The following is a 12,676-nucleotide window of genomic DNA, read 5'->3' as shown; positions in this document are numbered from 1 at the left end:
TACCAAAAAAGACTGTATGCGATTGCGGATGGGATTCTTCCTGGGTTGAGCGGGAGGAATAGGTAAATGGCAGAGGACCATTCAAGGAACCCAGGCCACTCGGCTAATCTTGTGGAATTTCTTCTCAACATCGCATACTCGCATATTGATGTTGGTCTCAGACATGCGTAAGCATGCGGCTACGGCATTGCACACCCAAAAATGCTCCAAAGTAAAACCTTATCAAGGATTCCCTCGGCGGTATCAAGATCGAGCCAGACACAGTGAGACGGGATGAAAGAAGCAAAAATCACCAGACGATCCACTCTGGGGAAAGGCTCCCGTCAAAGCTTGATTTTCTTTTGTTTTCATCTCATGGTTTCTTCAGGCTGGTGCTATGACTATTGGCTATGTGTGTGAGATGGAGGGAAAAAAGTCCGAAACCAATGTAAGGTTCCGGGACTAGCCAGAGGCCTAATCTTGTTCGCCAACACATTGTGCCTAACTTAGTATCGGTTTAAAATCCTTCGGAAAGCCTGACAAGGCATGGATTCCAGACCGAGAGATGCTTGATTCTCAAATTGAATTTTATTCCTCGTCCGCCATGCAGTTGCTGATGCCCTTCTTTTGTTCTCTCGCTTTTTTTTCTTTTTTTCTCTTCTTTTTTTTTATATTTTTCTCTTTTTTTAAAAAAGAAATCCGCTCTTTCACGGCCACATTTCTGATCAGGTGGCGCTGAAAAGTAATGGTCTTCGTTGGTTTTCTACCTTGTCTAGAACATACAACCTAGCCAAGACGTAAGTGATTCACCTTTGGAGTTTAAAACTCTCCGAGAGGAACGTACCTGTGGTTGAGGTTGTGGCTACGGCGACAGCTAAATGCAACTCAAGGGACAACAAACTAAGAATTAACCAAAGAGCTTCCTTGCATTTAAGATGTCTTGGCCCCAAACAATGAGAACCCCTAATTATCATAAAACACCCAGGGTAGTTAAGAATTTCATAAAATCATAATTATGCGCGTTTAATTAACCGATTGTTGGCTTCTTGCAATGGAAGATTCTCTGCAGCACGATGTCAATCGTTTAGTGGCGCAAGCCATGCATTCTCAAGCCACGCTTCGGAACATCGCCACGATAAGCTGGCAGGCAATATGGGCCCAATCCATACCACCAAACCCCGCAATTTGCGATTTAGCATGCTCAAATCCTAACTAATTGCACCGTACCATCTTCTATATAATTTAGCAACCCTAACATGTTCAAAAACCTGCTTGCTACATAGATTGGGCTTGGGTTAGGGTTAGTCATCCTCAACCAGCTGGGGCTCAAGGGGACTAGATATCCCTTTCCTTTAATTGATACTGGCAAATGCGCAATTACGCAGCATTTTTGACGGCCTTCATTCTAGCATCCCATAAATGCGGTGCTGCCTATTTTGTAGCAGGTGCCCATTGATACATACGCGGCTGTTTCTGCTTTCGACTTACGACGCCTGGAAATAGCCCTGGGGTACGACTTCTACCCCTGCCGGAGTAGGAAAAAATACTGAGGGCGACACCTCGTACTGCTCTTGTTTCTGATTTCGTACAGAGTAGAATTAGATCATATCATCTTGGTATGGGATTGAACAATATCACTGTCCTGAGAGTCGAAGCCGAGTTTTACTTCCTTTCCCCATTCTCTCTTTGTTCTTTTTCCACATACAGATTCTTTTCTTAAAACAGTTCACAGCAACCTATATGTCAGGCGGCTACTCTCCTCGTGAATAAGCAGCAGCCTTTGGTTATTGGGTGACGGAATGCTTTTGGAGCAACGAGCTGCGTCGATAGGATTCGACTGGTTGGGCACACGTTTTCACCATGAAAATTGCCTATGCGTCTTGTCTCAACTAAGAAGGTTTTTTACTTCCCGACCATATAAATCGGCCTAGCTATGCCCTGGTTTGCTTCACTGCAAGTGTCATTTCCCACGTTTTATGAGGTGTATCAGGTGTCATAACGTGGGCAGTGACAAGATGATGAAAGACTGAATTTGTTTACCATCTCCAGGACGCTGTCAGGTTGGGCAGCACAGGTCTCACCGTATGCTAGGCTAGAAGGCTGATCTGATAGACTGAATTACTAACACGACGAACATTGATGGAAAGCAAAGGCGTAGTGAACCCATCCCAGATGGATTTGTACAAAATGAATCTATCATGTAATTATCAACCAAGCATTCTGTGATCTTCTCGTGCTGGCCAATTCAACTCAGTCTGGCACGTTCTCGTCAAGAATGAGGGCAAAAGCCCGCTGATGTCCCACCAGGGAACTACAGTATATTGCTAGAAGCCTTCCTTCAGTAGTGTGTTGTCGGTGTTGTTGAAAGACGGTCCAACCACAGACCCCGAGGACGCCGTATGCTCCATCCGCTGTATTTGAACGGAAACAGTACGAGTCTTCCCAACATAAACCTCATCACAGACTTCATGCTCTACCCCTTAGTATTATCAAACAAAGGCGCCCAGTCTCAAGACTCTGGCTTGGACGCGCAGTATTAGGCCAGTCTGGACTTTGGGCACTGTTCCTCCAAAGTTGCATGTTCAGGTAAGACAGTCCAAAATATCATACCTGGTAGGTGGTTTCAAAAGCATCCTGATGCACAGCTCCATTGCACTTAAGAGTTATTTCACCGGAAAACACTAGCGGCTTCGGGTCCCATAGTTTTACTGACGAACATGTCTAAACGAGTATTTGACTTGCTCCCAAACCTTTCAACCATTTCTTATGCCCATCGGCTCTGAACTGCTAAGTTTCTTTATAATTCTTCTCGCTCTTCTCTGTTCCTTTGCAAAGCTCATTTGTTGTTGTTGTTTCCTTCCTTTTTCTTGGCGTTTTACAATATCTTTTCGAGTGCACTAGTCTTTCGATAAACACCCAATGCTTTTCCACCCCCAAGACGCAGTTCTCCAAGAGTATCGAGCCTGCCAGCACCATCATTCCTTTCCACAGCCCGACTGTTGCCCATTCTACAAACAAAGACACAGCCAAATGCCCGCAGGACTTGTGTCTACTGCCAAAGACGTGAGCGGCGCGCAGCAAGGGGATCTTGCCCCGTAAAGACCATTGCTCGACTGTTGGGAGCGACAGAAATCATTTCGGATACCGAGGAGCGCGTAAATGCTATAATGTATACTTCTTTCGGAGAGGAAGGAGCTACAGAAGGTTCGGGGTTCTTGGGCTCATTGTGTTCAGATGTATCACTTTCAAGTTTGGTGACGTACTAACGCTAGCAGTGCCGTCTCAAAATGGTTGCCAGTTCCAAAATTACACTTAGCAACAACCTACTTGGTTATCTTCCTAACTTATGGCGTGTGAGCTTCCCCACCGGGATATGCAGCCTATCGTCGCAAGGGTCTCTGGGAATATAGGCATCAGATTTTGCTGACTTTAGCAAGTCGGATAACTCTAAAAGTAATTTTCGGCCAATTTAGCTTTCACGGCAAGGCCCGTCATTGCCATCGATGAACAGGCATGTATCCGACCCTTTCCCGCATGACCGATGCAAAAGAACGTCATTATCATTGAAAAAAAAACAAAAAAACATCACGCGACAAATCATAAAAAAAGGCAAACGTTACCTCCAAAGTGAACCATGCAAGAAACCCAGCAGCAAAGAAGAAGAAAAAAAACAAAAAAACAACCAACGACAAAAGAAAATCAAGACATCCACCCTCTGCTCATCTCGACTGCTTTTTCCCACCTTGCAAAGCGCTTCGAGCTCTCCTCTGGCGAGATCTGCGGCTTGAACAACGTCCTGCCTTCAGTGTTGACTTCGTCGAGGTCTTCAAACGTCTTCCACACCCCGGAGGCCATGCCGGCTGCGATAGCGGCACCAAAGGCCGTTGTCTCGCGCATCTGTGGTCTGTTGACGGGCATCCCGATGAGATCTGCTTGGGTCTGTGCAGCGAGAGGAAGAATCATGTCAGTAAATTGTTGCTTCTTCTGGCTGAAACAAGAGGATTTGAAATTCAAAACAAAACATACCTGCATGGTCAAGTCCGAGTTGCACATGCCGCCGTCAACAGCAAGCTCCTCAAGCGCCTTGCCGCTGTCCTTGTGCATGGCATCCAGGATGGCTTTTGTCTGGAAGCAGGTGGCCTCGAGGGTGGCGCGGGCGACGTGGGCCGGGGTGGTGTAGCTGGTGATGCCAAAGATGGTGCCCCTGGCGTCGTCGTACCAGTAAGGGGCGTACAGGCCGCTGAAGCCCGTGACGAAGACGACGCCGCCGTTGTCCGGGACCGACTCGGCCAGCGCGCTGAGCTTAGCGCTTGACTCGGCAAACTTAAAGCTGTCCACCATGAACTTGACGCTCGACCCGGCCACGGCGATGCTGCCCTCGAGCGCGTAGAAGCGCTTGCCGGGCCCGAAATCGAACGCCACCGTCGTCAGCAGGCCGTGCGTCGAGATGACGGGCTTCTCGCCCACGTTCATCAGGATGAAGCTGCCGGTGCCGTACGTGTTCTTGGCCAGGCCCGGCGCAAAGGCCTTTTGCCCGACCAGGGCGGCGGACTGGTCGCCCAGGCAGCCCGTGATGGGGACACCCTTGAGGGAGGTGCCGGCAAGGGAGCCGTAGGCTTTGGGGTCGGACGAGGGGACGATGGTGGGCAGGGCGACCTTTTCCGTGTCGAGGCGAAAGAAGTCAATAAGATCCTCGTCGTACTCGAGCGAGTGGATATTCATAAACATGGTCCTGCTCGCGTTGCTGGGGTCGGTGACGAAGACGTTCTTGTCGACGCCGCCGTTGAGTCGATACACGAGCCACGTGTCGATGGTGCCAAAGGCGAGCCTGCCGGCGTCGTAGGCCTCACGGACCTTGTCGACGTTGGCAATCATCCACAGGAGCTTGCTGACCGAGGGGTAGGTGCTAAGGGGCAGGCCGGAGCGCTGGGTGAGCTCCGACGCGCCCAGGCGTCGCTTGAGGCGGCGGACCAGGTCCGAGGCGCGTACGTCGGTCCAGACGATGGCATTGTGAAGAGGCTCGCCTGTGGTGCGGTCCCAAACCACCGTGGTCTCACGTTGATTGGTGATGCCAACGGACTTGATCTGGCGCGGGTCGTGGCCCTGTGCCTCGAAAGCCTGGACGGCACCATCGATGCACGTCTCGACCGAGGAAACAATCTCGAGCGGGTCGTGTTCATGCCAGCTGTGTGATTATGAGGGCTTATGTTAGTTGAATGTACTTAGAGTGAGTGTAAGGGGGTGGTATTTGAATGCAGTGACGCAAAAGAACTCACCCAGGTTGAGGATAATATTGCTTGAACTCGAGCTGGTGAGATGCAACGACCTCGCCAGTAGTGTTGAAAATGAGGAAGCGCGAGCTGGTAGTGCCCTGATCGATGGCGCCTACGAAAGAGCCCGAGCTCTTGTGGTGTGTGGCCTCGCCCATTTTGGTGATGCTGCTCTGGGTGCTCTGGGTTTCTCTCTTGATATTGGAATTAAAATCAGAATTGGGATTGGAATTTTTCTGATCTTTCCTCAAAGAAGTTCGTGAACTTGGGACGAAAGCTGTCTGTTTAGGTGTTGAGGGTGGCGATTTTGTGGTAGTGATGTGAGGAGAAGGTCGCTCGTGTAGCTCAGCTTGCGCCCTTTTTTCAGTCGACCCCGAGGAATTGGGTTTAGAGTTGGGGTAGCTCGGCGCGGAGGAGGAGCGTGCGGGGAGACACGTGCAGCATAGAAGTGAAGACCACCCCATGCCCAGGGTTTTATTTTTTTTTATTTTTATTTTTTAGTGCTATTAATTTTCTGTGGTGATTATTTCTTCTTTTTACCTTAAATCTTACTCATAGTTATCCGTCTTTATTCAGATGGGGAATTAGTATCGCACAGAAAAAAGAGGAGCTTACATGTGCAACGTACATTGTGGGTAGGCCAAGTCTAGGCGCTCTGGGTATCCCGCTTTTCCTCCACATGGATTTAATTCCTGGGGTCTGGGGATTTTTGGTCTCTTTGCGCGGTTCGACCCACACGAAACAAATCGTCGGCTAAAACATCTTCCCATTGATGGTGAGAACTTATACCAACTACATCTACAACAAGACAGGGATATTTTTACTTTGGTCATTTCCTACCCACTGATCATTCGTTGAATGGTGGCAATGACTTTTAACTCCTCATTCCCATTCCGGTCACTATCCCCATTCCCAATACCTCCTCAGTCAACCGAATATGCATGCGTGGTACAAACCAACAGGGGATTACCTGCCCACAGTAAGCATCGGCTTGATGGTCGGGTACGACATCATACACAAAAGGACCAACAAAGGAAAAATAGAAAAATAAAAAAATTACACAGCCCCTCCTCCTTGCATATCTATTCACCTGCTCTGGAACCATGCCTAGAACCGCCCCCTCTCGCATGAGGATTTCCTCACCCTCGGTCGCAAACGGGTCAATATATGACACGCGACTTTCTGGATCTATGGTCTCGGCTGCGGGGGCGACGCATGCAAGAGGACATGTTTGTCCAGAAAAAGATTTTGGAGCACCATTTTTTTTTTTCGAGTACTACGTCGGCATGTCGCTTGGCGATGAATGTCCATTTTCTCTGTTTTCCCCCCCGCCCAGCAAACGCCATGCCCGTTAACTTGATATTGCTCTTGCTGATACCCCGGGCACTCCGGCATTATTGCTTGGCACAGAAAAGTGGATGATGGAGGAAATGTTCTGGACTCTGTTTCCCGACGGCTTTTTTTGATTGTTTTTTTTTTTTCTTGCTAGTTTGTATTCGTCTTAGTCCGAAAAAAAAAAACGATTGACTGTAAGTCTGTACAACGTATTGATACGTAGGATCAAATTAACATGGACTTTTCTTGATTCCACGCAAGAAAACGCATGTCGTGTTTTTGTTCCTCGCCTATGAATGTTCAACAATGTTCTTATGGTCATCAGTCCAGTCCTCCAGTCACTCAAAAATATTGATCCAACGTCACCGTGCAGCGGTTGTCCCGAGACCAATCCCGGGTATTTGCTCCCGGTAATCAGCGGCACAGCAGTCTTTTTCCCTCCATTATTCCTTATTCTCTCTCTTCACTTTCCACTGCGGCAGTACAACCTTTGTATGTACGACTCGCTAATCCCTCAAGCCTTGTCTTTTCAACTCATATCAATGACCCAATGGAACGGCATGATGCACCTCATCCATGTGAAGCCCCTCATATAAGCCATCATGGTCTTCTTCCTGTACCTTCCAGTACCCGCATGTCACTTCTCATGTGATGCAACTATTGCAAAGACAGGAACCTCCCGCCGCACGCCGTCGTATTACGTTCCACGTCCGGTCTGTACCCCCGTCCGTGCAGGGTGCTCCAATTCCACATGTTTCTTCTTCCGTTCTGTCAGTCATGGTTATCAAGTTGCACTCCCTGTCTGCCCCCCCTCTCAAGTGACGCCCCGGTTGGCCGGATGAGCGCCGAGGCAAATATTTTTGAAGAGTTAGCTCGAGTGGATTCCTTCCTTCTGGCCGTAGGCATGACCTCGGTGAGATCGTTTCCAGAAACGCAGTGATCTAGTCGACAATGAGGCTCGGACTGATCCCAGGCTGCTTCACGATGTAACCACATGGCTTATCATGCTTCTCCTCTTCGCTTCTGCTGCCTTTCAAGCATGAAATGGATACCAAAGGCGCAAACTTGACTCGGCACGCTTGCTATTGACGAGCATTTGCCGCCGGTGCGGAGACGGGGGGTGGTGTGAGCTGAGGACCATAGATGCCCTTCGGCTTATGGCCACGGACTTCTTTTCTGTGAGGGGTTAGGCATACCGTTTCTGACCCTTTTGCCCCCTTTTCCTATCGCCAAGGATGACGGCGTTGATCCTAGAAACCGTGGTCCCTCATGATCATGTGCTGATCTTCCTGGCACCAGCCAAGGTTCTAAGGGGGTCCCGAGTACCGAACGGTTTTCCTCGAGTAGGACTCACTCCTGCGATGATGAATTGGACATTTTCAAGGCGTAAGTGAATGCAAACATGTAGCAAAACAAAGTGGTGACCAGAATTGTACTTCGTTTATCAAAAGCTCGTATTCTACCCTCAGGCCACAAAACTCGGGCTGTAGGAAACAATTCGTGTTTCTCATGATCCCATAGACGGAAAGCTTGAACCGCTGTGGTAATACGTTGAACCATATTCCCACTCAGCCTAGGTTTCGCCCCATCCCGCTGTAGTGTGTGCTTAGGCCCTCGCTTCCGTAGCCCAACAAACCTTGGGACTATTTTCATTTTATCATTATTATTATTTTAATTTTTCTCATCTTTTTTCCTTTCTCGTATGTAATCGTCTGTTCGCTGCAAAGGGGAAACCCCTGCACCTACCCGTTGGGTCACTAAGTACCTTTTTTTCCCCTCCCTCTTCCCGAAGATAAAAAAGTCCCAGAGTTGAGACGATGGTATGCATATGCTATAAACGGTCAAGGCGTCCCGGTCTCACCCTGGATGAGATTGCGAGATTCTTGCAGCCTTTTCAGTCCCTTGGCCTTCTGGTAATACATTACACGTTTCTCAAAGAAACGCTGCCGTGGTTTCTGACCAAGAGAGAAAAAAAAGAAAACAGAATCTCTGGGCGTACGCGCTCATCATCTTCGTCAACTCACGCCACCTCCTCCTTTAGCACGTCGTTGGATGCAACCACTACGACAGCCCAGCACAAGCCAAGTCCTAGCCGTCGGTGTCACAGAGTCCCCTTTGTAACCCCCTTCTTCACACCATCTTTTTTAGGTCCTCCCCCAGGTCTCACCTCGCCGCGGGTTTGAGATCGATCTTCCTCTTGTTTATAAAAACATGGCACACGTCACGGAGATATATACCGTCAAAACCCCAGACTCAGCAACCTTTCCACCCGGCACAATTGAAAAGAACAACATCCTCATGTCCAAGGAAGAGAGCACGTCGGACTTGACGACCAAGGAGTCGCACCGCGAGGATGTCGCCGATCCGAGGAACAGCGTCATCCCGCCCGGCAACGGTCCGGTACCACCCGAGCTGGCCTGGACCCGCGTCCGGACCATCTGGCAGGATGCCTTTTCAGAGTTCATCGGCACCATGGTGCTGATCCTGTTTGGCGACGGCGTCGTTGCGCAGGTCGTGCTGAGCAGGGGAACCAAGGGTGAATATCAGAGCATATCATGGGGATGGGGGTGAGTCTCTCCTGGTTTTATTCTACTGTTCTCTCTTGGGATATACTGAATGTAGTATATTGGGGAAGCTCGGAACTAAAAAAAAAATACAATCACCACACAGCATCGGCGTCATGTTCGGCGTCTACTGCTCCATGAAATCCGGCGGACACATCAACCCCGCCGTGACCTTTGCCAACTGCGTATACCGCAAGTTCCCCTGGCGACGCTTCCCAATCTACGCCATCGCCCAGATCCTAGGCGCCATGGTCGGTGCCGCCATCGTGTACGGCAACTACAAGGCGGCGTTTGACTATTTCGAAGGCGGCGTCGGCGTGCGGACCGTCATTGGCGAAAACGCCTCAGCCGGCGTCTTTTGCACGTACCCTGCCCCCTTCATGACCCGCACCGGCATGTTCTTCTCCGAGGTCGTGGCCAGCACCATCCTGATGCTAGTCATCTACGCCCTCGTCGACAACGACGCTGGCCACCTCATGCCGCTCGCCCTCTTCTTCCTCATCTTTGGCATCGGAGCCTGCTTCGGCTGGGAGACGGGCTACGCCATCAACTTAGCCCGCGACTTTGGGCCGAGGTTGGTGTCGTACATGCTTGGGTATGGCAGCGAGGTGTGGTCTGCAGGGGGATACTACTTTTGGGTACGTTCTTTTTTTTTTTTTTTTTTTTTTTTTTTTTTTTTAAAAGAAAAAAAGAAAAAAAACTTTGTGCGTGTCGACGGTGGTTATGCACCGGTAATTATTCGTACTTTTCTCACTTCGTCTCCTACCTTCTCTCTTGGCTCCCGCCTCCTCATAGAATGTAACCAGTCCAAGTCTCCCAAATTTGGCTTAGTCTCGTTACATTCCATAGTGGCACAGGATCGCAGGAAAGAACAAGGGTGGTGGCCTTGGGGGGCAAAATGGAAAAAGTGAGAAGAAAAAAAAGGTCGCTTCTCCCCGCCGTCACATCGTCCGTCTTTCTTTGGTAGACACTAACCCGCCATTGTAAGCGGCTTTGATGGCGCAATTAAGCGGCTGAGCGCCACTGCCGATAAAATTTAGAAGACATGGAAGAGAAACAAACAACAAACATATCGGATACCTAGGTAATTAGTAGATAGGAAGCACAAATGGATGGACTGCAACTGTACTGTGTTTTCTTAAATCTTCTCGTTTTCTCGTGCTGCTTCTTTGCTAGTTCTAGACGCGCAGCACCTGAAAGCTTACCAGTATTCTATCCCTCTGGCGTTTTTGTCCTCTTTCTCTAAAACCAAAATAAAATTCCATCTTTCACCGCCAGAACTGCAAATAATCATGTGGTTTCATTTCGTTGCCTTCACATCCTCCCAACCCCTCTCTTTCCCTCCCCTCAATGTCGTAAGCAAGCGGGGAAACCGTTAGCTTGGTCCCCGGAAAGAAATGCCTGTCAACTCCACCAACGCCAACACCCCGTAATGGAGAACAATTGCTCGGCGTCTGCCGACGACGAACCCCGATCTAGACCCGGGAACTGCTTGCGCAATCTCCAGACGACAGAAAAAAATGACAAAAATAACAAACTAACAAGAGACCCATTCCTTGCATTCGCAAGTAGCCGACCCTCTCTCCTGCAGCATCCGTGCATCGAATAGGAGGGACGAGAAACCCTGCGGCCAAGGGTCTCTTGCTTTTTTGTGAGGCTCCACATTCTGCAGTTCTGAGGAGCAGAAGTAAATAAGGGAAGGAAAAAAAATAGAAAATTAAGTTGTTTAAAAAAAAAAAAAAAAGGACCACGACTCCACCATGTTGGTCCTTTCATGTTTGCTCCGTACCGTGCGGGAGAACCTCGGTAATGGCGGGGTCCATCTCATTCTGTGGTGCGTGTACCTTGCTTTCTTCCTTTTCCCCAGGAAATATTTGCTGCGCCAAGGTATCGTTCTAGACATTGCTGATCTCCTTGCGCTGGTAGGTGTTTGACCAGACGTCCCGGCGCGGCTGCGTCAGGCGCTTGAGGCCCATCCACGGCGTGTTGATGGGACTCTCGCCAGTGTACAGGAATGCGTCGTAGATGAAGCCGCCGAGGAGGCAACCGAAGAATGGGGCAACCATTGGGATCTGCAAAAATTGGTTTCCCCGGAGGACAGATTAGTCAAAGACATTTTCAATATATGTAGATAANAAAAAAAAAAAAAAAAAAAACTTACCCTTTGCAATGGCCAACCATTTGCACCACCTGGGGCACTATCTGCACGACTCAATTACGCTGAATCAAATCCGTCCGTATACATATTGCGACTGATCTAAATGTGTATATATTAATCGCTATCATTCGGGTCATACTGCGCGTTCGTTCGCTTTTATCGCATTTTAATCCTGCGAACAGTGGCGCAAAGTCTGTGCCTGTCGAATTACGCGGCGCCCCTGGCGTACATTTGCGTGGCGCTTATGTACCGAATTTATTTGTACTGTACAGGTATCCACCTAGTGTTGATTTACCACGTATTCGTTCCAAGTACTGAAATAACTACAGCCTATTAATAGCAATGCACCAGGGGTTTTTGAAAATAAATCTTAGCGCGTACAAGATATCAGCTACACGACTAAGTGTATGAATCTCCTGACTGACAAATCTATCGTAATTAAAACATCCATTAGCTTATATACAGTAGGTGTGCAATTTTATTGCAACCACCAAGGTGGGGGGTTGACCCTGTTGGGTTGCAATATTTAGAAAGCTACGCAAGCAGAAATAGTGATAGAAGGCAACGTGCTAAAGTCTTAAAGAACAGTCGAAAAAAAAAATATAAAGGGTACAACCTTTTGTGTGAAAATTTGAGAAATAATACAAATCATCCTTCTTTACAACTCATGACATTATCAGTACTGTTAACCTTCACCTTTCTCCTTTTTCTCAACCCCCCTCCATAATTTTTCTTTTTTTTTTAAAAAAAAAAAATGAAAAGAATCCTCTCTTTTATGATTGTCTGTTCATAATTACGCTGCATTTGCGTATGCATTACTTATCGATAGTCGACAGGAATAGGTCTCTATAAAAGGGCCTATTTTCGTTGTACAACCCTACTTTGGAACCTCTACTACTTCAATCAACAGAATAGGAAGCAATTCAATACATTGCTTCGTTGGTTCACAAGCCCGTTATTGGAGCTAGGGCCACCCTATCCTTTACCAACAATTATAACCTTTACACGGATTACGTACGCGTTATTATCCCTCAAATTTGCCGGCCTTTTATTTATTTGGCAAACACACCTGATAGTTGTAAACTTAGTATTCAGCCTCCTTTTAGCAACCTAAATCACCCCATTATCACTATGCGTCCTTCCACTTTTTTCACGACGATTACTACCGCGCTTGGGCTTTCGTCGACTGTTTCGGCGCAATGTCTGGGTGTTTTACTGCGGAACGATGGTCGTAAACCCATCCTTGGCTTCGAGCCATTTCGCATCCGTCGGACAGTTTCTTTTCCCGGGTATGATTTTGTGCTCAAAGTGGGCAGGCGCTGTATAACCGAAAAGATATCTGGGACGATTCCCCCTCATCTTCATGTTCA

The 12,676-nt window shown here is 48.3% G+C and overlaps 4 protein-coding genes across 4 annotated transcripts; 1 reads left to right on the top strand and 3 right to left on the bottom strand.

Annotated features, from left to right (window-relative positions):
- Positions 1–3,279: 3,279 nt before the first annotated feature.
- PgNI_12067 (uncharacterized protein) lies at positions 3,280–5,975 on the bottom strand. The gene is made up of 3 exons (XM_031132024.1): positions 5,256–5,975; positions 4,006–5,164; positions 3,280–3,918 (listed from the first exon to the last, which is right to left on the bottom strand). Exons 1-3 carry the CDS (start codon positions 5,711–5,713, stop codon positions 3,679–3,681), a joined length of 1,857 nt encoding a protein of 618 aa, XP_030977312.1. The 5' UTR covers positions 5,714–5,975; the 3' UTR covers positions 3,280–3,678.
- Positions 5,976–8,795: 2,820 nt separating this feature from the next.
- PgNI_12066 (uncharacterized protein) lies at positions 8,796–10,720 on the top strand (the record flags this gene model as incomplete). Its single annotated transcript, XM_031132023.1, has 3 exons — positions 8,796–9,151; positions 9,255–9,786; positions 10,718–10,720. The coding sequence occupies 3 exons, from the start codon at positions 8,796–8,798 to the stop codon at positions 10,718–10,720; spliced, it is 891 nt and encodes a 296-aa protein (XP_030977311.1).
- Positions 10,721–11,043: 323 nt separating this feature from the next.
- Positions 11,044–11,393, bottom strand: PgNI_12065 (uncharacterized protein; the record flags this gene model as incomplete). Its single annotated transcript, XM_031132022.1, has 3 exons — positions 11,044–11,220; positions 11,310–11,346; positions 11,368–11,393. 3 exons carry the CDS (start codon positions 11,391–11,393, stop codon positions 11,044–11,046), a joined length of 240 nt encoding a protein of 79 aa, XP_030977314.1.
- Positions 11,394–12,518: 1,125 nt separating this feature from the next.
- On the bottom strand, positions 12,519–12,665 carry PgNI_12064 (uncharacterized protein; the record flags this gene model as incomplete). The annotated part of the gene is made up of 1 exon (XM_031132021.1): positions 12,519–12,665. The coding sequence occupies one exon, from the start codon at positions 12,663–12,665 to the stop codon at positions 12,519–12,521; it is 147 nt and encodes a 48-aa protein (XP_030977313.1).
- Between the last annotated feature and the right edge of the window lie 11 nt (positions 12,666–12,676).

The sequence above is a fragment of the Pyricularia grisea genome, assembly GCF_004355905.1.
Source record: "Pyricularia grisea strain NI907 chromosome Unknown Pyricularia_grisea_NI907_Scaffold_8, whole genome shotgun sequence".
In the NCBI taxonomy this organism is placed as follows: domain Eukaryota; kingdom Fungi; phylum Ascomycota; class Sordariomycetes; order Magnaporthales; family Pyriculariaceae; genus Pyricularia; species Pyricularia grisea.
The sequence above is the reverse complement of the archived record's forward strand: the minus strand, read 5'-3'. Positions and strand labels throughout refer to the sequence as shown.